The following is a 25,710-nucleotide window of genomic DNA, read 5'->3' as shown; positions in this document are numbered from 1 at the left end:
AGCGCTACAAAGCTCCGGAGTTCTTTGAGTGTCGACGGCTTAGGAAACTCTGTGACGGCGCGGAGCTTGTCTGGGTCTGGTAGACGCCATCCTTGCTGACAACGTGCCCTAAGATTGCGAGCTTCTGTGCTGCGAAGTGACATTTCTTCAAATTTAGTTGTAGCCCATCCTGTGTGAGGCATTCCAGGACACTTGCGAGGCGCTGGAGATGGGTATCGAAGTCTTTTGAAAAAACCCTGACGTCGTCCAGATAGCAAAGGCACGTATGCCACTTCAGATATCGAAGTATGTTGTCCATAAGATGCTCGCATGTGGCCGGGGCATTGCAAAGGCCGAACGGCATCACGAACTCGTACAAGCCGTCAGGAGTTACGAACGCAGTTTTGGGGCGGTCGGCTTCATCCATGGGTACCTGCCAGTACCCCGACCGAAGATCCAGCGAAGAGAAGAACTCTGCTCCTTGCAAACAGTCGAGCGTGTCATCAATTCTGGGGAGCGGATAGACATCTTTGCACGTGATATTGTTAAGGCGCATATAATCAACACAGAAGCGGATGCTACCGTCCTTCTTTTTCACACGCACCACCGGGGATGCCCAGGGACTATGGGATGGCTGTACGACTCCTTGACTAAGCATGTCAGTCACCTGGTCTTCAATAACCCGACGTTCAGCTTGAGAGACGCGGTATGGACGCTGGCACAGGGGTGCATGGCTGCCGGTGTCTATATAATGAGCGATCGAAGTTGTTCTGCCCACACTGGGTTGCTTGTAATCGAAAGACATCCGAAAGCGGCCGAGAAGCTTCAAGAGTTGTGTCCGCTGAACGCTGGGAAGATCCAAAACAATGGATGAAAGGAAGGCATCTGGGGTAGATGTGTTGGCCGTGGTATCGAGATTAACGCTCGCGACATGGAGGCTTGCTGTGCAACCAGGTAGTGAGTTAGGGCAGACTGAATCAATGTCCTCAAGTTGCCCTATACATTCTCTGCGGAACAAAGTGGTTGGGACCGAAAGCAGCTTCGTGACATAAATGGTTGCGGAGGAGTTTTCGATCATGATAAGAGCAAATGGGAGAAAAAAGTGCTTACGGGAAGTAAATTTCACTGACGGCATAAACAAGGTTGTAGAGAAAGCATAGTCGCAGGAGATTTGCACAATAGCAGACGACATAGGTGGGATGTCCGTGTCCTCGGCGATGACGACACGAGAAAAAGATGGCTTGCTTGGCAGGAGCGATGTCCGAGATTGCTGATAATTCAAGCTCGGCACGGACACAATCGCCAACGGCATGATGCATGGAAAGAAAGTCCCAGCCCAATATAAGATCATGCGAGCAGTGCGGAAAGACGCCGAATTCAACCACATACAAAACGTGCTCAATGAGTATACGAGTTGTGCACGTGACAGAAGGTTGTATGCGATGTGCGGTCGCCGTAAGGAGAGAGACACCAGAAAGCGGAGTCGTAATCTTTTTCAACTTGCGGCACATTGCTTCGCTCAACACGGACACAGCAGGTCCAGTATCGACTAAGGCAGACACGGCAACACTTTCGATGGAGATTGGAATTTCGTTTGCAGGTTCAGAACGAGGCCTTGTAGATTTCGACTGTGGCGCAGTTCTTGCCTCGGGAACTACGGTGGTCAGTTTTCCGTGCGGACGGGCGCGTTGCGTCGAAGCTTCGGCGAGAGCAAGCGCCAGTGGGTGATCGAGACGAGTGGGAGGTGCGGCAATGCGAGGGTGAGGTGTTTGAAGGAGCGTGGGAGGGCATTGGCTGTTGTGGCTCTGTATGGTCGTAGCTGTAATTGGCTTCAACGGCAGTTGGACGAGGAATGCGGCGGCGGCAGAAACGCTCGACATGCCCGGGTAGACCACAGTAATAGCATATTGGTCGGTTGTCCAGTGTGCGCCAAAGATTATTGGGAAGGGTGGCAGGACGTCGATAAAGCGGAACTTGCGGGCTTGGCGGCGCCCGCGGTGCGTAGAAGACGTGAGGGCGTTGAGGAGGGCCAATGCTGTATGGCACTGCATGTGAAGGCCTCCTCGCGATGTCGGCATAGGTCAACGGCGCTGATACAGGCGGTGGCTGGTGCTTAGGCGGAAGAGCTTCGGATACTTGCTCCTCAATGGTTTGGCACAGCGACGAGGGGAGTCCATGACTATTACTAGAGAGAAAGAGAGCAATAGACGATTGGCGGGCAACCTCCTCGCGGATGAGCTGTTGTATTTAGTGCGTCAATACTACCGGATCTGGCGAGATCACGCCAACGGTCAGTGCAGACGTGCTGGTCGTGTCGAAACTGTGACGTCGCGTGGAAATGCGCTGCTTTCGCAACTCATCGTAGCTCTGGCAATGCTGAATGATGTCTGTGACGGTTCAAGGAGTTTTTGCCACAAGCATGTGGAACGCATCGTCCTCGATGCCCTTCATGATATGCTTGACTTTGTCGGCTTTGGACATGGCCGGATTGAAGAGCCGGCAGAGGCCCAGGGCGTCCTCAATGTAAGACATGAAACTTTCTCCTGCCAACTGGGCACGATCACGCAATCGCTGCTCCGCGCCGAGCTTGCGCACTGCCGGTCGGCTGAATACGTATGCGAAGGTCGTTTTGAAAGAGGCCCAGGTGGTAATCTCAGCCTCATGGTTGTTCAAACAAAGCTCCGCGACACCCCTCAGGTAGAAGTGGACGCGACCGAGTTTGTTGTTATCGTCCCACCGGTTGTCGACACTCACTTTTTCAAACGAAGCGAGCCAGTCCTCGACGTCCTGTTCATCAGTGCCGTTGAATAGGATTGGGTCGCGCTCCCTCGGAATACCAGAGCAGCGGAGAGCGGGGTGTGTGGCAGCATTCGGCTGTGCTGCAACATCGTCAGGCATGATGGACGGCGGAGGTAGAGTCCGGCTACGAAGTTCCAGGGTGAAAAAGAGAACCAGCACCTCCACCACTTGATAATTCGTGTTGAGCGTTGAGTCCGCGACGTGTTTATTGAAAAACGAACACAGGTCAAGCGCTCAGCGATTTGAATCTAAGCTATCCGGAGCACGAACCACGGTCCTCTTCCTCGTCTTTAGCAGGCACTGCTAATTGCACCCTATCCATTCTTCAATATATATATATATATATATATATATATATATATATATATATATATATATATATATAATGAAACAAAGCCTGTGAAAATGCCATTCTTTTTGGTTCAAAGAAAGTGAGAACAACATTGAATAGTAGCAGAACTTGACTTTGGTAGAATGCCAGTGACAACCTGTAATTTATGTTAAGCTTTAAAATTTACTATACTTAGAGCATATAAGCCCGTATAACAAGCTTCCATACTTCAGCAAAGCCACCTTTACAGAGGTTACACGCTGTTAAGTTTGGCCTGGAAATGCGTCTGGGCATACGCCTTTGTGCGAAAGCCGATCCACTGGAGAGGCTCTTAATCCCTTCGGCGCCCGGTCTGACGGACGCTGTCAGGTGTTTGAGTGATTTTCCAGACCAGGCGGCGGGCAGAGGCGAGTTCCCGTCCTTCAAGTGCGGACTCTATTGTCGTCCCTTCGAGCAGCAGCGTGACTGATGACCTCGTCGACTCGTCGGGCGACAGGGGGGCTGGCGTGGCCGGCGCCGGAGCTGACGGCGGAGCGGCGCTTCTTTGACCCTCAGTCAAGTGGCCGACCGGGCGACTGCCTAGGCCCGCCAGGTATTGTCCCGGCTGGCCGCCGGAGGAGACGTCGGGTCGCCAAGACGCCGTTAGCAGTTCGAGAGAGGCCAACAAAGACGGCATCTTCCTGAAAGAGACCGCGGCGGACACCGCACGCAGATTGCCCCGCTAATTGGGCGAGCTGTGCAGTGGACCCTTTGAAGTATGCGGCCAGGATCGGGGGAACTCTCGACTAGCGGCACACCCAAGACGAAGAGCCCTGCTGGCGCCACCACCGTGCAGTGTTCACGTGGACCTTGCATGCTCGCCCCCTCACCTGTGTGTACGTGATTGGTGTTCGACTCTGAGAGGAGGAGCCCGACAGGGCATAAAACGACGAGGCAGAGTGCGGGACGTCGCTCTGAACTTTTGATCGTTCAACCACTACGCTCGTGGTTTTGTGAAACCACTAACCTTTTCCTTTCTGTAAATATGTGTAAATAATGTTATAAATTCCTGTTATGTTTCTCGTATCCTCTTGTCAGCGTTCCGTTCCTCCATCCGGATGCCATCACCTGCAACATCTTCCTTCCCACCTCTAACAACTGGTTGGCAGCGGTGAGATCGACTTCACGGCGTGGTGCTGTGCTGTGGTGAGTGCTTGGTCCTTGCTTTAACTTTCCAGGTTTCATTGTGTGAGTTTAGTAGAAACTGGATTGTTTGATTTAAAGTTGGGAAGATCACCTAGTCTAAGTTCTGAGTGTGTTTAAGGGATCTCCTACATTTGTGTGAAAGGCAGGACCAAAGACAAAGGGCAATCATGGAGGTATACGCACTGCTAAAAGACGAACTTTTGTACTTATGTAAAGACTTAGGTATTGAGGTTGAGGAAGAGATGGGCAGGTCACAAATTTTGAAGCTAATTTTGCAAAACGCCAGTGAGGAGGCGATTAGATACGAGTTACAAGCTTTAAAAAGGTTGGCTGAACAAAAAGAACGCGAAAGAGAGGAACGGGAAAAAGAAAGAGAATATGAGTTGCGTAAAATCGCTCTTGAGAATGAAGGCAAACGGATGGCTCAAGCGAGTGGAGGGGCTCCAGTACGAGCAAGCGAGATAGAATCATACCGCATGGATAAAATACTCAAGCCACATCAAGTGGGGGAGGACATAGGGGTATTTCTCGCATTCTTTGAACAGAACTGTGTGAGGTTGAACTTTGCTCCGAGCACATGGCCACAGCGGTTGCTTTCTCTGCTGCCGTATGAAGCCGCTGAAGTGATCACAAGACTCAGTGCGCAAGAGGCAGATGATTATGAGAAGGTTAAAGCCGCCTTATTAAAGAAGTACCGGCTTTCGGCCGAGGCATTCCGCCAGAGGTTTCGAAACCCAGAAAAGAAGGATAGTGAGGGATATCCGGAGTTTGCTTACGGCATGAGAAGAAACCTAATCGAGTGGTTAAAAGGCGCGGAAGCCTACGAGAGTAAAGACAAGGTTATCGAAACCATTTGTCTAGAGCAGTTTTACAAAAGCATACCTCAGAACGTGAGGCTGTGGGTGCAAGACAGAGACAATGTAAACACTGTGGAAAAGGCGGCCGAGTTAGCCGAAGAATACACAATGCGTAGAAAACTGAGCACAGAGTACGGAGGGCCAGAAGGACGAAAAGGGCCACGAAAAGAGTTTGGATTCAGGAGAGGCCCGCAGGCAAAAAAATTGAGCACTACTGAGGGGGAAACAAGTACGCCAGAAAACAAGGGGGAAAATTCGAGCAGTGGGACATCCCAGCAGTCGCAAAGAAAGGAGTTTGAGGCTTTTAGACCCGTTAGGTGCTATAACTGTAAGAGGACTGGTCATATCGCCGCAAACTGCAGAAATCCTAAGGTAGTTTTATCCTACATGAATGAAAGTGACGAGAACTTGGAGCTGTTACGCCCATATCTCCATGACCTGGAGGTTAACGAAAAACCCTGTAAGGTACTCAGAGACAGCGGCGCCACCATGGACATTGTCCACCCATCTTACATTACTGTAGATGACTTCACGGGAGAAGTGGCATGGATCAAACAGGTTGTAGAGGAAAACAGCGTCTGTCTTCCCATGGCGAAAGTAACGATCACTGGGCCGTTTGGAAAGCTTGTGACAGAGGCAGCTGTCTCAACGTCACTGTCATTACAGTACCCGTACATATTTTCAAACCGTTCAGACAGGACACTGCGAGAGCGAGGTCAAAAACTTGGAGAAGGAACGGTTCAAGCGCTGACTCGTTCCAAAGCACGTGAAATCGCGTCCAGGGCATCGGAAAAAACAATTCCAATGGAAACAGACCCAGGCTCAGGTCACCACTCAGGGGCGCAGGGAGAGTCAGCAACTGATCAGCAAAATGAAGTTTCACCCACAAACATAGACGGAAAGCCAGCTGATCGGCAACGTGAGGCTTTATCAGCAGAGTTGGGTGGGGACCTAGAGGGAAAGCCAGACGACACACCCACGAGCGAAACGGGGTCAGTATTGTCACCGGCGTCAAAAAACTTTGACCGGCTAGTACAGGTAAACAGACAATCGCTGGCCGCTGAGCAAGACAGTGATGATAGCTTAGCTAAACTGCAGTTAAGCGCTAAAGAGGGGATTGCTAGGGGCAACGTGACGTTACACAAGAAAGGAGGTTTGTTATATTGGCACTACCGAGATAAGAGAGGAAGGGTTCTGGATCAGTTGGTCGTTCCTAGAAAATATCGCGAGGATCTCTTGAACCTCTGCCACGGAAACGGCTGGTCTGGTCACCTAGGAATAAACAAAACAAAAGAGAGATTGCTAATGGAATATTATTGGCCAGGGTGCTTCAAAGAGGTAGAGGAATTCGTAAGATCATGTGACACGTGCCAACGCACGGGTAAGCCTGGGGAAACGTGGAAAGCTCCGCTAAAATTGGTGCCTGTAATATCAGAGCCATTCCGACGTATAGTGATCGACACGGTGGGTCCCCTGCCGGCAACTAAGTCTGGTTATAGGTATTTGTTCACCATGTTGTGCCCTGCAACAAAGTTTCCGGAAGCAATCCCTCTGAAGGAGCTCTCTTCGACAGAAATAGTAGACACGCTTCTGTCAGTCTTCACGAGAGTCGGCTTTCCGGCAGAAATACAGGCTGATCAAGGGTCAGTTTTTACGAGCTCATTGACTGCAACGTTCCTGCAGAAGTTCGGGATAAAACTGATACATAGTTCCGTATACCATCCCCAATCAAATAGCGTCGAGAGGTGGCATTCAGTGTTGAAGCGGGTGTTGCGTGCTCTCTGTTATGAGCATAAAGAAGACTGGGAAAGCTGTCTTCCGGCTACTTTGTTTGCCTTGCGTACGGTCCCGCATGAGGCCACGGGGTTCTCGCCGGCAGAGTTAGTGTATGGCAGGACGCTGCGTTCCCCACTTAGAATGCTGAGAGAAATGTGGGAAGAAAAGGGTGAAAGCCAAACTGTGGTCGAATACGTGCTGAAGTTGCTAGAGCGGCTCAGTACGACGCAAGGGCTGGTAGAAAAGAACATGGAAAGGGCTCAAAAGACGGCCAAGCATTACTACGACAAGAATGCGAGACTTAGAACCTTTAATATCGGGGATGAAGTGATGATTCTAAAACCGTCACGAAAAAACAAATTGGAAGTTCATTGGGACGGGCCTGTCAGAGTGATGCACAAGCTTTCTGACACAAACTACGTGTTGAAAATGCCAGGTCGAAGGAAAGAGGTAAAAATATACCATTGTAACTTGATGAAGCCCTACATAGAGCGTCAAGGACTTGTGAACCTCACTCTAAAAGAGGTCGAAGAAGTTCAATCTGAGTTCGACGAATGCACGAGAACTTCCGACTCAGAAATTAGCCTAGAAGAGGTCGTAGCTTCCTCTTTAAACACTAAAGCACTTGAGCCTGAACAAGTAAACGAACTAAAAGAACTTCTGGAGCAGTACATAGATAGGTTCAGTCGTCGGCCGGGTAGAACAGGATTAATAACCCACGAAATAGAATTGACATCAGCCGAACCAGTAAGATCCAAGCCATACCGATTGTCTCCAAAACAGAAAGAGATTTTGAAGGCCGAAATACAGCGCATGTTAGAGCTTGGGGTGATCGAGCCCGCTGAAAGTGACTACACGTCCCCACTAATACTTGTGGAAGCCCCTAATAGGGAACCCCGTCCTTGTGTAGACTACCGGAAGTTGAATACTATCACTAGGGATCAATTGTACCCTATACCCAATATTGAGGAGCGAATCGAAAGGGTCAGTGCAGCGAAGTACATTTCCACGATAGATCTCGTAAGAGGATACTGGCAGGTTCCTCTCTCAGAAAGTGCCAGCCGTTATGCCGCATTCATTTCACCTTTCGGCACCTTTAGACCCTTAGTTCTTAGCTTCGGGCTAAAAAACGCACCTTTCAGCTTTTCAAAGTTAATGGACATTGTACTGAAAGAACTGCAAGACTTTGCACTCCCATACCTAGACGATGTCGCAATATTTTCCGACAGCTGGGAAGACCACCTCAAGCACCTAAAAAAAATATTTTCGCGCTTGAGAGAGGCAGGTTTGACAATGAAAGCTGAGAAATGTAATTTTGGCTGCTCTCAGGTCACTTACCTAGGTCATGCTGTGGGGCATGACCTAGGTCATGTGGGGCAGGGAAGGAGGCAGCCGGCCGAACTAAAGACAGACGCGATTGCCGGGTTTTCACGTCCGCGTACTAAAACCGATATTCGGTCGTTCCTGGGACTTGTGGGGTACTACCAGCGTTACATCCCCAATTTTTCGCAACGAGCAAGTCCTCTTACAGACGCGTTAAGAAAAGGGGAGCCCAACAGCGTGAAATGGGATGAGGACAAAGAAGCCGCATTTCAGGGTTTGAAAGCCTCACTCGTTTCCCGACCTGTGTTACGTGCACCGGACTATGGTAAAGAGTTTATAGTTCAGTGCGACGCGAGCGACAGGGGCATGGGTGTAGTGCTTAGCCAGGTTAACGACAATCAAGAAGAGCACCCTATTCTCTATGCCAGCCGCAAACTTACGGTCCGAGAAGAAGCCTACAGCGCTTCCGAAAAGGAATGTGCCTGTTTGGTTTGGGCAGCCCAAAAGTTGTCATGTTACTTGTATGGAGCAAGGTTCATCTTTGAAACAGACCACTGTCCCCTGACATGGCTCAATCAAATGTCACACAAAATTGGTCGCTTGCTCCGATGGAGCCTCACCCTCCAGCAGTATAACTTCGAGGTTCGTTATAAGAAAGGTAAATTGCACAACAATGCAGATGGCCTTAGTAGACTCGTCTGAAAAGAGCCGTTTTAGGGAATGAAAGGCCACTTCAATTTTTTTACGGATTTCGGCATTATATGACCAAAGGAGTTTGATTTAGTTTACTTCAATTTTTACGTCTTACTCCATGATTGAAGTCACTTTGGCAGCACTAAATTATCTCAAAATTTTAGCGTATAGATTTATCTTTTGTTAGTGGTTGTTGAGAAGCCTGGAAGGTCTTAAGCGGGTCCAATGTGCTTGACTTCGGCATGGCATTGTGTTGTGTGGCTGGACCTTGCTGTTGTCGACCATTGTGAGCTGGTTTGGGAGTGGTTTCGAGTTCGCAGCTGGAGGGAGAAAGCCAGGTCATCGCCCTCGTCACCAACCATTTTCTTCGTGCCCAGCGGTTGGGAGCGCTGGCCAGCCGAAATTTTACGGGCGGCGGAGGAGCTGTTAAGTTTGGCCTGGAAATGCGTCTGGGCATACGCCTTTGTGCGGAAGCCGATCCACTGGAGAGGCTCTTAATCCCTTCGGCGCCAGGTCTGACGGACGCTGTCAGGTGTTTGAGTGATTTTCCAGACCAGGCGGCGGGCAGAGGCGAGTTCCCGTCCTTCAAGTGCGGACTCTATTGTCGTCCCTTCGAGCAGCAGCGTGACTGATGACCTCGTCGACTCGTCGGGCGACAGGGGGGCTGGCGTGGCCGGCGCCGGAGCTGACGGCGGAGCGGCGCTTCTTTGACCCTCAGTCAAGTGGCCGACCGGGCGACTGCCTAGGCCCGCCAGGTATTGTCCCGGCTGGCCGCCAGAGGAGACGTCGGGTCGCCAAGACGCCGTTAGCAGTTCGAGAGAGGCCAACAAAGACGGCATCTTCCTGAAAGAGACCGCGGCGGACACCGCACGCAGATTGCCCCGCTAATTGGGCGAGCTGTGCAGTGGACCCTTTGAAGTATGCGGCCAGGATCGGGGGAACTCTCGACTAGCGGCACACCCAAGACGAAGAGCCCTGCTGGCGCCACCACCGTGCAGTGTTCACGTGGACCTTGCATGCTCGCCCCCTCACCTGTGTGTACGTGATTGGTGTTCGACTCTGAGAGGAGGAGCCCGACAGGGCATAAAATGACGAGGCAGAGTGCGGGACGTCGCTCTGAACTTTTGATCGTTCAACCACTACGCTCGTGGTTTTGTGAAACCACTAACCTTTTCCTTTCTGTAAATATGTGTAAATAATGTTATAAATTCCTGTTATGTTTCTCGTATCCTCTTGTCAGCGTTCCGTTCCTCCATCCGGATGCCATCACCTGCAACATCTTCCTTCCCACCTCTAACAACGCGAACATATTGAGATAGGTGCTTTCACGGCTTAGCGCCTTTCCTATGCAGTGAAACCACATTTACAGGGATTACATGTGGACTAACGTGCATGTATATTCGTTCATTTCGAATACTTCGAAATTTTCAACAATTCTACTTCGAATCGAAGCGAAGTCGAATACAGTAATATTCGTTTGATTATTCTAAGCATTCTAACATTTGCACAAGCCTACAAAATATTATTATTACTAAAATCCCCCCCCCCCCCCCAGAAAAACTTAAGGGAGAACCCCATAAACCACGTGAAAACATCTCTATGCCTGGGGTGGTAAACACAGATTTTATCTAAATAAGAAGATAGAACATTAAAATTGCATAGTGTATTGCTCTGTTAAAGGGACCCGAAAGAGGAAAATGACATTTACTGTTTTAGTAAAGTACAATTTCACAATACCGAAAATTACAAAACACTTGGTAATTGAGAAGATATGTGGTATACATACATTTACAGTTGCAACCCAAAATATGCAATGTAATCAAGCATGCATTACACTATACTTAAAAAGTAGCGGTCCATCAAGCCACAGAAGTTGTTTCCTCAACTAACTCACCTTGTCAGCAGTAGGAGTGTGTACCCGAGATGCTCCGGACATCCTGGGTGCTAGTCGGCCACCGTGCTGTACAGAGTCAAAACCCCACCACCAATAGCAAGAGGTGCCCCTCAACCAATTAGGAGAAAGAAAGGAGTGGCATCATGCAACTCCTTGTGTTAATTACAAGCAGGCATCACTTTTAGCATGCAACTCATTAACAAATCCCTATTATCTAAATGTCAAGTAAAACTTCTGCCAGCGAGAAATATGAAATATTAACATGAAGCATGTACAATAATACCTCGTTAACTTGAAGTCATAAAAACCAAAACAAATTTTTTGAGATAAACAAATTTTCTATATAGGCAAAGTTGTGATAATCACCGGGACAAATGAGCCCTTTTCAGAAAAATCACTATTACTTACAGGCTCTTCAGCGGCAGTTTCTAATCTTTCTTCTCATGCAGGTTTAAAATAGAAAAAAAAAATAGCGTACAAGAGACTTTAGCCGGCTGGGTTTGCCGCACTGCCATTTTATTCCGCAGAGAAAAACTGCCTAATGCTCGTCTGATTTATCAGACGAGCATTAGGCAGTTGACCTATCTCATCTATCTAATGCTCGTCTGACGTATCATAGCTGCCTGATGCATCACATCAGTCGATCTTCCGCGCCTCCGCACTCGACCTTACTTTGAAGAAAGTGCAGCAAATTTCTTGTCTAAGATGATGTCGGCACCTCTTGAGGTGGTTCGTCATTGCCGTCATCTCCGCGGTCTCCTACGTTTGTAGCCGTTTGCATGGTTTCGGCATCTTTCATTTCCCCAGTCACCGCCACATCCTGCTCACCCAGCGCAAACTCCAAAGAAGTCACGTCATTTTCGGCGGCACCGTTACTTGTAAGCTTGATGACCTCTTGACAATGTTCCTCATAATCTCTGCTAAAATCCATCTAGCACCTTCTGCTTGCTTTTTTTAGCACTGCAATAAGCGTAGACAAAGGGATGCCAAATTCCTGCGTGATGCTCGATTTCATTCGGCCTCCTTCCTCCACTTCCTTTCATTAGGGCAACCTTTTTTTTCTAGCATTACAACTTGCACTGCTTTGATGCCAAGCTTGTTGCACTCGTGCTAAGTTGCCACTCCTCCAAGTCAGCTAAAAATTCTTACTGCTCAGTTTGCGCAGATGAATGGGAATCACTCCTCAGGAAAAATCATGTGCACTGCACAAAGCGAACAAGACAAACTATGCCAAGCGTGGGCAGATGGCCTCCCTGCCCAGCACATGGGTCACATGACGTGCCACAGGGTTGCTTGACAAAGTTAATATGTCGCTGGGCTGAGACTTCGCGCACTTCCCATTTGTGGAAAGCATCAACGTAGTGGCAGGCATGGCTCAATAAGCAAAAAAAAAAATCAGTGGACTTCAGGCGTGGCCGCATTGCGCGGATCTTGTGAAATGGTCCGGGGCATAATTTCTGTTCAATTACCAGTCATAATTTTGAGTTATCTGCAATCTGACCCAGAAATACTTCGAGATGAAGGCCAAAATATACATAGGACGTATAAAAATATGTTCGGTGTCGCGGAAAATTTCGACTTAGCCGATTTTTCAAGGTATGCGTGTTTGAGTTAACGAGGTATTACTCTATGTTGTTGTGTTCTGTTGATTGGTTAAACAGTTGTCGAAAATCGTTAAAAACAAACATGCATCGTACGAGGAATGCTGTTCCCTTATTGTAAAATGGAAGACTGTAATCATGCTGGCGTGCACCTTCAACGCCTCTTAATAGAGGGAAAGAAAACCTGACATAAGTAATAAACAAGCTGTTCAGCCACAACGCCTATACATGAAGGGCATGGAGCAAATGGACACATGCGAGTGAGTGAAAGTGCAACAGAAAATTGTACCATAGCAATCATAAATAATGCAGCCATGACAAAGTGCCCTCACTTACCATTATCATTGGTGGCATCTTGATGCCTCCCATGTAACTCCAGAGAAAGGATCTTCTCGGTTGTGGTCTCAATCTGGATGCATGGCGACACACAAAGGGAAGCCACGTAAGCAGTTGAACGTACTAAATGCATGTAATAAGTTGACAAACAAGGCAGGTTAAGAGAGAAATAACATAACTGAGAAAGGCAGCAAGTCCATGAATTCCATGACAAAGCATTAACAGCAACACTGTTAACACACTTCAAACAAAGGAGTTAGGGAAAGGAAAGCACAAAAGGAATTCACAAAAGGTGAGGAGGATTTGGTGGATTAGATTTAGTACACTTTTTAAACAGCAGCATGCCACTGCGTTAGGCAGTTACAACATTACACGGTTTCGCATTAGCAGCATTTTATATGCCATGGGAACCAGTTGCCTCAGCAGTGTACAATAGAGTCGATACTGGAATCATCGTGTACTTTGTAAGAGCTACAATGTAGTAAAACCCCCCATAAAATATAGCACCTTTACATTACACTTTTGAAGTCCACGAGAACCCTCAAAAGAAGGAAGCACGGTTTTTACAATCAACTGAATCTCTGGCACCCAAGTAAAAAAAAAACATTTTGACAAGGCTGAACCATCTTCCATATTCATAATACAAGGAGGCCTTTTCAGTAAATACCACACATCAGTACAATCAAAACATGCAGAATAGAAAAGGCCCAAAAGAGAGCAGTGGAACAGTGTCCACGACACCAGCTATGCTCATGCTTTCTTGCGCACATGCAAGCCAACTGCAACTACATCTGTGCATCTCCCTGTGAGAACACTGGGTTCTGCAACCCTACAAAAGCTGCTAGAAGAAACTTTATCCTCTCAGCCAACTTGAGATGCAGCTTAGCAATGTGAAAAACGAGCGAAAAATGCACACCCCCTGTGCAGCACAGCATCGCAGCCCAAATAAGCTCGACAAATGCTGCTTCACGGCAACGAGTGCCCAAAAGAGAAAGGAAGCTTGCTTCAGATCACGGCCACTGTAGTACCTAGCATGTGCACTGCAAAAGTAGCCCTAGAAACAAAGGAAAAACGAGAAATCTTATGCATACAAGGAGCCTAAGAAGAAAGAAAAAAAGGGTCAGGCAAAGACGAAACCCCCACTGCTAGATTTTTTCCCAACGCCAACACTGCAGCGTCTACTGTGCCACCAACAACCGAGATTGTGAATGATGCAAAAAAAAAGGCAAAGAAGCACGGTGCCTCTACTGTGGGATGCAGAGCCCGCTATGCGACAGTGTGTGTGATGCACAGGGCAGAGAGGAGCACAGCAGATCTGTGTGTTTGCCCGGCAGGGTTGTAGGGCAACGATGCCACTACCATCGTGGAGTTGGGCGGTTACCTCTTTCTCGACCACTTTCTCAACAAACTCGAGCGTGCGCAGGCGGGACTCCCCAGTGTGGGGATCGATGACTCGCTCAATGCGGCGGGACACCGTCTCGTCCACGACGTGCTCCCGCTCCACCGTGCATGTCTGCCCGTCGCGCAGCGTCAGCACCAGCCGAGGCAGCTCTTCGTCGCCGAGCAGCGCCTTTGTACGGGACGAGCCATGACGCTCAGACAGCCCTACCCCCCTCACACTCCCTGGCTCCTTTGATGCCACCAATGAGACTCAAAACTAGTAAGTCTCAATTTTGTAAAAACCAAGGTCGAACATATCTTCAAAAACCCAATAAAGATTCAGATGTTTCAGAGCTATTAACTGCCCCTTTCGACTCGTACAAGCAATCACTGGTGCTGAAGGCAGTGATAAATGTATGAAGTGGTGCTGGGGGCTTCAATGAGAGACTCTTATGGTAGCCAACGACAGAAAGTGGTAGCAGAAGTCAAGTTGATGACTTTTAACTGGCAGCTGCATTTTCAAGTTGTATGTTAAGTGAATTTACCTCTTATTTAACCCTCTCTCCTACTAAACTTGTACGTTGGCTTTTTGTTTTTATATAAGCCGTCATTTAGAGCAGCCGAAGACTCAGTTTGGAGAAGAAAAAAAAGGGTGTTAGTTCCTTGACATATGCTTTTACTTACTTTACAAGGAATTACCGTCCAAGTAAGTCTTCATCTACCAGTATCTAAGAATAGGTACAAAAGCAACAATGCCTGTATTAATGTTATAGGAATTCAAATGACGCAACTTCAAATACGCAAGATGCTTCTTGCTTACGTTAAGACTAAAACATGCTTTCGGTCACAGGCAATAATTTCTTCATACATAATTTACTCGTCTTTCTACGAAAAAGTTGAGCTGCCAAGTCTATCACCAGCTCCTGATTATTCAAAAAATGAAACGTGAAAAGGAGTTATTTTCCGCCGAGGGCGAGGCTTAGGAGGAGAGCACGAGTTGTCAGACAGCCAATTCACCGTGAGTTCCCAAACACATATACAGGCAACTGACCAGCAGCATCAAGAATGCCCAAACATATTGCACGAAACATAGGACACATGCAAGGACACACACAGACGGCAAACACAACTGTCATAAAACAATAGCATGAAAGCAAGCACAGACACATTGCACGCAACAACATAAACAACACAGCATAAAAAAAATTCCAGGCACTTGGTAACCCATTCTTAGGAAAAGCATGTCATTGACATTCAGGTATTTAAAGCAGCTCTCAATATGACAAGACACAAGTCTTGCATTAAAGAGACACTAAAGGCAAATGACAATTCATGTCAGTGTGAAGGCTCGATGCATGACAGCTTTTAAAACGGCAAAATTATCAACAACAGCACCCTACTTACTGAGAAATTAAGCTAAATATACCACACGACGTGCCCCATGAGTGGGACATTTTGGAAGCAAGCATAGAAAAAGTCACGGTTTCGCCCCAAGAGCAAAGCAATCAATGCGACAGCAAGAAATCAGAATATCACACGAAGAATGACAAGCAGCTCGATACTTTTAGCATGCCGCTACAGCGCAAACAAGGACACTCAAAAATCATCATCATCATCAGCCTGACTACGACCATTGCAGGACAAAGGCCTCTCCCATGCTCCGCCAGTTAACTCGGTCCTGTGCTTGCTGCTGCCAATTTATACCCGCAAACTTCTTAATCTGATCTGCCCACCTAACCTTCTGTCTCCCCCTTACCCACTTGGCTTCTCTGGGAATCCAGTCAATTGCCCTTAATGACAAGCGGTTATCCTGTCTACGTGCTACATACCCGGTCCATGTCACTTTCCTCTTCTTGATTTCAACTATGATATCCTTAACCCCCGTTTGTTCCCTAATCCACTCTGCTCTCTTCTTGTCACTTAAGCTTACACCTACCATTTTTCTTTCCATTGCGCGCTGCGTCGACCTCAATTTAAGCTGAACCCTGTTTGTAGGTCTCCAAGTTTCTGCTCCGTAGCTAAGTACCGGCCAGATACAGCTGTTATATACCTACCTATTGAGGGATAGTGGCAATCTACCTGTCATAATTTGAGAGTACTTGCCAAATGTGCTCCACCCCATTCCTATTGTTCTAGTTATTTCAATCTTGTGGTTCGGCTCCGCGGTTATTACCTGCCCTAAGTAGACATACTCTTTTACAACTTGAAGTGCACTATTACCTATCTTGAAGCGCTGCTCTCTTTCGAGGTTGTTGTACATTACTTTGTTTTCTGCAGATTAATTTTAAGACCTACCTTTCTGCTCTCCTTGTCCAACTCCGTAATCATGAGTTGCAATTCGTCCCCTGAGTTACTCAGCAATGCAATGTCATCGGCGAAGCGCAGGTTACTAAAGTACTCTCTATTAACATTTATCCCTAACTGTTCCGATTCTAGGCCTCTGATAACCTCCTGTTAGCACGCGGTAAATAGCATTGGGAAGATTGTGTCCCTCTGCCTTACACCCTTCTTGATTGGTATCCTGTTGCCTTCTTTATGAAGCACTATGGTAGCAGTTGATCCCCTGTAGATTTCTTCTAGGATGTTTATATATACTTCATCGACGCCCTGATTCCGCAGTGTCTGCATGACGGCTGATATTTCTACTGAATCAAACGCCTTCTCGTAATCTATCAAGGCTATGTATAGTGGTTGGTTATATTCTGAGCATTTCTCTATTACCTGATTGATAGTATGAATAAGGTCAATTGTTGAGTAGCCTGTTCGAAATCCTACTTGTTTCTTTGGTTGATTGAATTCTAATAATTTCTTTACTCTGTTAGCAATTACCTTTATAAACAGCCTGCATACTACAGAGAGCAAGCTGATCGGCCTGTAATTCTTCAAGTCCTTGTCATCTCCTTTCTTATGTATTAAGATGATGTTAGCGTTCTTCCAAGACTCTGGTACTTTTCCCGTCAGGAGACACCTCGTAAACAGGGTGGCTAGTTTTTCTAGCACAATCTGTCCTCCATCTTTCAGCAGATCTGACGTTACCCGACACTCACCAGCACCTTTGCCTCTTTGCTTACTCTCCGAAGCTTTTCTGACTTCTATAATTACTAATGTGGTGTCATCTGGGTTACTGCTAGTTCTTATAGTATTAAGGTTGTGGTTGTCCCGGCTACTGTACAGATCTCTGTAAAACTCCTCCGCTATTTTAACTATCCTATCCATATTGGTAGTTATTTTGCCTTCTTTGTCCCTTAGTGCATACATCCGATTTTTGCCTATATCAAGTTCTCTCTTCACTGCTCTGACGCTTCCTCCGTTTTTCAGAGCGTATTCAATTTTCTCCATGTTATACCTTCTTACATCGGATACCTTACGCCTATTAATCAACTTTGAAAGCTCTGCCAGTTCTATTTTGACTGTTGTACTTGAGACTTTCATGATTTGACGCTTCTTAATGAGATTCTTCGTTTCCTCGGAAAGCTTGCCAGTGTCCTGTCTAACTACCCTGCCTCCAACTTCCACTGCACACTCCGTAATGATACTCGTCAGATTATCATTCATTGTATCTACGCTAAGGTTGGTTTCCTCACTAAGAGCCGAGTACCTGTTCTGAAGTGAGACTCTGAATTCCTGTACTTTCCCTCTCAGTGCTAGCTCATTGATTGGCTTCTTGCGGATCAGCTTCTGTCATTCCTTCTTCAAGTCTAGGCGAATTCGAGACCGTACCATTTTATGGTCACTGCATTGTACCCTGCCAACCACTTTCACATCCTGCACGATGCCTGGGTGTGCACTCATTATAAAGTCTATTTCGTTCTTATTTTCGCCATTAGGGCTCTTCCATGTCCACTTACAGTTTCCTTGTTTTCGGTAAAAGGTATTCAAAATCCGTAAATTACTGCGTTCTGCGAATTCTACTAATAGCTCCACTCTGGCGTTTCTAGTACCGATGCCATAATCTCCTACTGCCTGGTCTCCAGCCTGCTTCTTCCCTACTTTTGCATTAATGTCTCCCATCAGTATAGTATACTGTGTTTTTACCTTACTCATTGCCGATTTCATGTCTTCATAGAATCTTTCAACTGAAGCGTCATCATGACTGGATGTAGGCGCAAAAGCCTGTACCACTTTCATCTTGTATCTCTTATTCAGTTTAATTACGATACCTACCACTCTTTCACTAATGTTATAATATTCCTCTATGTTGTCAGCAATGTTTCTATGAATTAGGAACCCCACACCTAGTTCTCTTCTGTCAGCCAAGCCCCGATAGCAAAAGATGTGCCCATTCTGTAGCACCGTATAGGCCTCATCTCTCCTCCTAACCTCACTGAGCCCTATTATATCCTATTCAACACCCTCTAGCTCCTCGAATAGTACAGCTAGACTACCTCACTAGATAACGTTCTAGTGTTAAACGTTGCCAAGTTCAGGTTCAGGTGCCGCGATGGCGTAGTGGTTAGAGCATCCGCTTCGCATGCAAAAGGTCCGTGGTTCAAATCCTGGTGCCGCGCAGTTCTCAACCGGAACTCGAAAATAATGTATGCATATATACTGCACAAGTGTGACTGAAATCATAATATTTGTTACGTGTTTGTATTTGAGCCATGTGCTAAAAATGTCCACAAAGCAGAAGCCTTCTCCCCCCGCACCACATAACAAGTGATACAGAAGGGGGCCACTTTTTCTTGCGTGTCTGAAGGGCAGTTCTCAATTTGAAAGAAAATGCACAAGCGTTGGTGATAGAAAATACACTCAAGCTGTTCCGAGATCTTCGTAACGCGAGTGGTAAATGGTGCATATGAATAGCTTGGTGTTACACTACCAGTACAAGTATGGTGAGTAGCAGCATTGGCTAGCGCAGCGGGCCATGTGTCGCTGGTTCGAATCATCGATATGTTGACTCTGAATTTTTTCTACTCAATTATTTTTCTTTGTGCCTTTTTTACACATATAAGTACATATAAATTCCGGGACATGACGGTGACGACAAAAATCATCTGAGAGTGTCCATTTAAAATAAACATGATCCCGATGATGTGAGATCCTAATGACATCTGACAACAATTAATCACTAGTAATAAAACTAGCTGCAATAAAAAAAGAACCTTTCATGAATCAAGAGGCATAGAAAATGCTGCTTGTTCATTTCTGTTTGATTCATAGGAAAAGCAATGCCCGGCATTACCATGGGGAATGGCACAAACGGTTTAAAAGTTCCATTTTCGCCTGCTTTGGCTGGATAAGTGGTGCCATCTAGAGGGACCTAGATGAACCAACCAAGCAGAAAATTGTTCAATGGCCGTTGTTGCTTTTGTGGCTCCCACTACTTTCGCTTTAGTGCTAATAGTGCCAGCAGCCATGCACTAAGGGCGGGCAACGAGGGGCACGGCAACAGTGACCACTTTCAGATGTGTGCTTTGAAGTGTGCTAACATGATTCAGACCACTTAAACGTAATTTTATTTCAAAACATGCACTTCCTTGACACAAAAGTAAGCCTAGAAGGTTTCTGAACCACTATTTCAGCAATGAACATTGACTTAACATTTGCCTTTAGTCTACCTTTAATGTAAACCTGCTCATGGTATCACACTGACTACTCATTGGAACAAATTGAAGTTATAGTGCTTTGAATATTATTGGCATGTTTTTGTTGACAGTTGGCAACCTTCTAAACTTAGCATCTCAAAGAGGCCAGCTAAAGCGATGACTAAGCAGAGTGCAAGTGAATAAGAAGCTGGTTTAACAGCGCCTGGATGGCATTCACACGGATACGTAATCGTGAAGTATAGAAGAAGTGCTTTCACATAGTTGGCTGTCAAACAAAGCAGCTTTGCAAAACTCTATTATACAGATTTTTAAACTTTCTAGCCTTGGTGAACCCCACCAGCTTTCTCAGAGCGCCGCAGAACCCTTAACTTTTCTAGAGGATGAAGAAAATCAAAAGCAGGGGCAGGGTGGTGTCCGCTGACCATACTCTGCATGCTTCAGGCATCGCGCATGTAAGCAATGTGTTCACGCAAACAAAGCGCCGGACATACAGATTTTTCGCAAAACGAGGGAAGCCTGCCAGCAGCACAGCGAAATGGCCATCAACCGATACATTGACCGTAACGTCTGAATGCTTACGTTGCTCACAGTCGGCACGAAGAGACACCCCTTACGCATATCAAGCACTTGTTGCACGTCTTGGTTACAAAACTGACATAGAGAAGTGGCAAATCACCGTGCATGAAAATTGCGACTGAACGCTGACATACCATGAGCAACAAATAGCCCATTAATGTTTGAACGTTCGCGAGTATGAGTTACCAGTGCTTCGAACAATTTGTCGCCATGCGTTCGCAAGTTGGGCAAGTTTCATGGCATGCATTTGACGAGTCTTTAGTGCTGCTACCACGTGGGTCTCTCTCGCTACCCGCAGACACCCAATCTGTGGATGCGGCAGGCGATGGCTTCTTTGAATGCAAAATGCAATGCACAGTATAGACCACTTACAACGTAATCGCTTATAGTGCACAACCCACGTTAGAATGCAGTCTTTTTTTACTACCGTTTATCCTCCCATAGAACCTTGTGCATAGGCATACTGCTTATTGTGCAGTCCCCCAGGATGAAAGACCGGATATAATGCGGTAGCCGGAAAATCTTCGTGAGAAATGTGGTTGCGAATGCGTGTCTGAAAGAAGGGGTGCTGGGTGCGCCGTTAGGAAGCGAGCGACGAGGTCGTTACAGGGGAATAGGGACGCGATGTTAACTAACAAAGGGTAGAGGAAAGAAAATGAAAAATAAAAAAGAAATCAACCAATTGCACAGGCTCACCGAGTAAGAGAGGAGGGCGGTTGCTTTGGCGACGGATAAGCCTTTGCACCAGCGCCGATGCGGCTACAATGTACTAGCATAGCTAGCGTGGCTCCGGCTGCACACGACTCAACATGGCATGTGCGATGCCGTCCTTATATACGGTGCTTAACCTTAGCAGTTTCCTGTCGAGAAAAGACTTGTCGTTATCAAGCTTTCTACACATATCGCCTTTGCTACCTCGTCCTTACGGCTTTATGATGCGCTGTCCTATGTAAACTCAACGGGTTTTCATTGTTGCTGGTGATCTCCCAGCCGTGAACGCGAACTTTGTATGATGCACGGTGTTCTTGGTTCAGTGCATGAGTGTCGTCTGCTCGACACAGCACCTTTATGTCTTGGACAAACTTTTTGCAGCAACATACCAAACGGCGGGCTAGGCCTAATCGGCATTGCTTGAGTTTCAGTAGTGGTCGCATGCTATCTAAATTACGGTTTGGTACAGAATAAACGAAACTTTTCACGGTGGCTGCACTTGAAGGCAGGGGATATACAGTCGAGCCCACATATAACGGCCCCACTTAGAACGAATTTTGGCTTAAAGCGAACAATGTTCGCATAATCCTGAAAATATACATTGTTTCAATGACACAAAATCGCACTTATCACGAACGTCTCCGAGCGCCACCGATCGGTTACAGTGAACGGAGTCGGCGCTCTGCCAACTTCTCGGGAAACCACTTTCGACCACGGATGAGGCATGGGCTAGGTGCCCATAGATTCTTATTGTTAAACGCCGACCCAGTCTCCCTGCCCCTCTAGTTGCCACTCTCCCCGACCGCTCTTAGTTACTTACCCTTCCATCCTTTGTCCCCTCACTACTCTGAACCGCCCGCACCGCCAGACGCGGCCCGTGTTTTTACACTGCTACCCATTTTTCAAAAACCGGGCGGCCATCTCCCGTATTTTTGATCGATGGCACTGCCTTTGACGTCGCCGGCCTGGAGTGACCAGTCCTTTTGACAACATCGTTCGTATCTGATCGTCTGCGTCTTGTCTTATCGCATCGTTCTAGGGCACACGCGTACGCTGCCCCACCTACTCTGATAATTCGCGATTCTTTTCATGTTCAGGAGCTGTTCTCACTCACTTTGCACTCGGCTCAGCGCGCCCTCCGCACGCGTGCGAAAGCGTAAAAATGGCCATTAATTTGCGAAGAACGAATCGCGAAATATCGAAGTCGGTCAGGCCACGCAAGCCCATCGACGCAACAACACAATTCTTTGATCACAGCCGCCGATTCTTTGAACACCACCAAGCGCGCCGATCCAGGCGACCGTGCTTACACCTCTGCGCGCATCTATGCGTGAGTTGCGCGTTTCGCGGACCTTTCAAGCAAGCTGCCCGACCTGCCTCCTTCCCGCGTGTTTTGGTTTTCAAAGCCGCCTTCCACCGTATCCTCCCCTCTCTTCACTCTATCGCAACTCCTTGCCCTTCTTTCGCGAATCGGCTCTCCTCTATTGACACAACTCTTTCACCCGTCTCCACTGCTCCGCGACGCCAGCCATGCTGACTCGAATTCAGAAGTTGTGTTTTCCGACTAGAAACGGACCCAGAGCTGTACCACGCATTCTAGCATGTGTGTTGCGTGTGCGCTTCTTGCTCGCTCTCAGTGTGCGTGTGTTGTCAAGATGGCGGACAGGTGTGTTAATCCAGAAAAAGCCTTGCACGCTTTTTCCTGCCGCTCAACGAAACGTCCAAAGTGTGACCGCTTGGCATGGGCGCAATCTGCGCGCCAGGTGTCGCGTTGCGGAGCGCTTGCTCATAGTTGTTCACTACCTGACAGCCAACTTGCCACTTCGGGTGTCCCGGTATACAGCTGTGGAGATGGTGAATATTTCTTGGGCGGCGGTGACGGCTACAAGCGCGTAACTGTTTTTGCGAGGCCGACATTGTCGACGTCGGGCCCGATGCCGAGCCTGAAGATTCCGAACAAGACCACTCCGGCGGCGATTTGTGGAAGTGCGTCGTCGTCTCCAGCCTGGCACAGCGGGTGGGACATCAGTTGCGATGGTTTAATTAGAGCTGGTGATGATGCCGACACTGCGGAACCGTGCACGGATTAGGGCATTGTGAATTAAGTAAGCGGCAAGAGCGATTTGGAGGAACTGGATTGCGAGAATGACGTAACTTAGGAGCCAGTGCCTCATGCAGCTTATGCCACAGGCCTCGGCGAAGAGCACGCTGCCGCTTGAAATAATCTCGAAACCGCCCTTATCACTTCTGCTCTTCGAAATGCGTGCATCACGGACTTCTTTAGGAAAAAAGTTTTGTGTTTTCACTCTCAAATTCTTTAAAAGCTGTGTTTCATTTACTATGAACTTCGGGATACAGCGAACGGATGCCGCGTCAGGCTCAGATTCGCTATAAGCGGGCTCGACTGTATATCTTAAATAAAAACCAGGGTGGTACGTGTAGCGCTCGTGTGGTGTTCAGTAGGTTTGTGTGAATATTCAAATGATTTGAATATTTGAACGAATGATGTTTGAGTTTGCTTTGTGTCGAATTTAACATATTGAAAATTTTGAATTATATGAAACAAACGAATAAATACATATTAGTTCGCATGTGTCACCCTGTAAAGATGGTTTCACTGCAGTAGAGCAGTGTTAAACGGTAAAAACATGTATCGAGGGGATAACCGCACTGCCCACTTTAAAGTTAAATGAGGATATTACCTTCACATCGATTCATTTTCTAAGTTTAAAAGCTTGGTATACCTATTTATATGCTCTAAGAATAGCAAAATTTAAAAAGTAAGATATTTTACAGACTATCACTTGCATTCTAGCGAAAGTCGAATGCTGCTACTATTCAAAGTTGTTGCCGCTTTCATTGATGCAAAAAAATTGTATTTGCACAGGCCTTGTCTCAATTCTTTAAAAATATTATGGAGGTTTGTTTGGTCATGACAAATATGCTCATTTTTCTTTATAATATGTGTTATATATGCTATTCAAATTTGATCCAAAATTTATTTGGCCAAAATCACTATCCGCTTCAAACCTCAAATTCACTAGTTGCACGAGCCTAATGTTTTGAGATTAGGTTGCTATGTCTTGATGTCTTGAAATCGGGTGTGCACCAGTGGAACCGAATCGTATGATTGACGTCTTTCAGCGTTTCAAATGACAGACGCAATTGGACATCCTTTCTGTGTAATGTGCATAATCGAGGCGGTCTCGGAAGTAGTCGACGAATTTCTGCGATGGTGCTCTCTTTTGTCACCCCCCCCCCCCCCCCAACCCGTTTATTTCACTGGCAACACCTGTCTCTGGACGTTAAGTTATTTTTAACATTCAGAAATTTAACCGGTATTAAGCATCAATGCCTTCCATTCTCGGATGCGCGAGGCTGCATGCTCAAGATGTTTTGTGCAAGTGCGGCCTTTGCAAAATCGCTGTTTTAGTTATACTAGTTCGGATATTTGCGTCTCCGGCGACTTAAGTTATGAGCGGTCTGCCCTGCATTTCGTTTCTGTATATATAAATCAATCAGTTGGAATGGGAGAGGGTTGCATTCGCTTTGGCTGCTTGCAGAGCTCTACGATGTCCATCACAAAAACTCTGGCTTTGCGTAGCCCAGTTTGAGAACCCATGCTCTAGTGGTACGTTTCCTCGTTCTGAAGCTAAATTAAAAGAGCCAGCTTCACATAGCTTACCTTTTGCCCCAAGCTCTGCTCCCTGTCAGAATCAAGTTCTGCATGCTCCAGGTTGTTCCTATTTTCTGCGAACACAATAGAAGAAGCCAAGAATTTCCTCTAATCTGCTGGATGAAACTTAAACGGGCAGAAATTTGAAGTTACACTCAGAGGTAATAAGGTGCCATGTAAGTCAATGCCACTACTGCGATATACTCTGCTATGTGAAGTGACAGAAGAGAGGTAGCGCTAAACAGTCAGCCTGTTCAAAAACTTGCGTAAAAGCGACCTCTTGAAGGGACACTAAAGTCAAACAACAATTTACGTCAGAGTGAAAGCTCAATGTATGACAACATCTAAAACGACAATACTATCAACAACAGTGCCCAACTTGCCGAGAAATTAAGGTAAATACACAAAACAGAAGCGTCGCAGTAAAGCATTTTAAAAATGATCGCGATGACATCAGATGGACCGCCTACAATTAATCACTAGTAATCGATCTAACTGCACTAAATATAAAGAACATTTCGTGCATAAGGAGATGCAATAAAATACTGCTAGTTCGTTTCTGTTTGATTTATGGAAAACAGAATCGCCAGACGTTGCTATGGAGAATGACACGAGTGGTTCAAAAATTCAATTTTCGTGTTGTTACAGGGGACAGGCGGTGACATCTAGCGGGGCAGAGTTGAAACAAAAGTGTCTGCAATCTCGAAGCCAATGGCGAGAAAATGATCAATGGCAGTTGTTGCTGCGGTGGCTCCTGCTGCTTTCAGTTTGCTGCTACTAGTGCTGTAAAGCCGGGCAACGTTGTGCATGGCAGCAGTGACGTGAGACGGTCTGGTCAGTCCGCTTCTTGAGGCGGGTAATTTGAAGTGCGCTAACCCGATGTGGAGCACTAAAACGTGATTTTATTTTAAAATAGGCCCTTCCTTGGCACAAAAGTAACACCACGAGGTTTCTGGACCACCATTTCAACAATCAATGTCGACTTAATAGTTGACTTTAGTGTCCCTTTAAAGGACATTTTGAAAAATTGCATAATAGTTTTAAAGA

At 46.8% G+C, this 25,710-nt stretch overlaps 2 protein-coding genes across 10 annotated transcripts in view; one reads left to right on the top strand and one right to left on the bottom strand.

Annotated features, from left to right (window-relative positions):
* LOC119170293 (protein lap4) overlaps positions 1-25,710 on the bottom strand; it is a 175,862-nt gene that overhangs the window by 4,287 nt on the left and 145,865 nt on the right. For 6 of the 9 annotated variants that reach the window (XM_037421418.2, XM_075877251.1, XM_037421420.2 and 3 more), the window contains 3 exons: positions 24,673-24,737; positions 14,156-14,344; positions 12,775-12,847 (listed from right to left, as the gene is read on the bottom strand). In XM_037421418.2, the coding sequence (XP_037277315.2) occupies positions 12,775-12,847; positions 14,156-14,344; positions 24,673-24,737 (327 nt within the window). Of the gene's footprint in view, positions 1-10,837; positions 10,904-12,774; positions 12,848-14,155; positions 14,345-24,672; positions 24,738-25,710 lie in introns of all 9 variants that reach the window. The other 3 variants (XM_037421419.2, XM_037421422.2, XM_037421421.2) reach the window with 3 other exon arrangements.
* Positions 5,641-8,288, top strand: LOC142784136 (uncharacterized). The gene is made up of 3 exons (XM_075882754.1): positions 5,641-6,070; positions 6,107-6,532; positions 8,257-8,288. Exons 1-3 carry the CDS (start codon positions 5,641-5,643, stop codon positions 8,286-8,288), a joined length of 888 nt encoding a protein of 295 aa, XP_075738869.1.

This window comes from Rhipicephalus microplus, chromosome 2 (genome assembly GCF_043290135.1).
Source record: "Rhipicephalus microplus isolate Deutch F79 chromosome 2, USDA_Rmic, whole genome shotgun sequence".
Classification (NCBI taxonomy): Eukaryota; Metazoa; Arthropoda; class Arachnida; order Ixodida; family Ixodidae; genus Rhipicephalus; species Rhipicephalus microplus.
The sequence above is the reverse complement of the archived record's forward strand: the minus strand, read 5'-3'. Positions and strand labels throughout refer to the sequence as shown.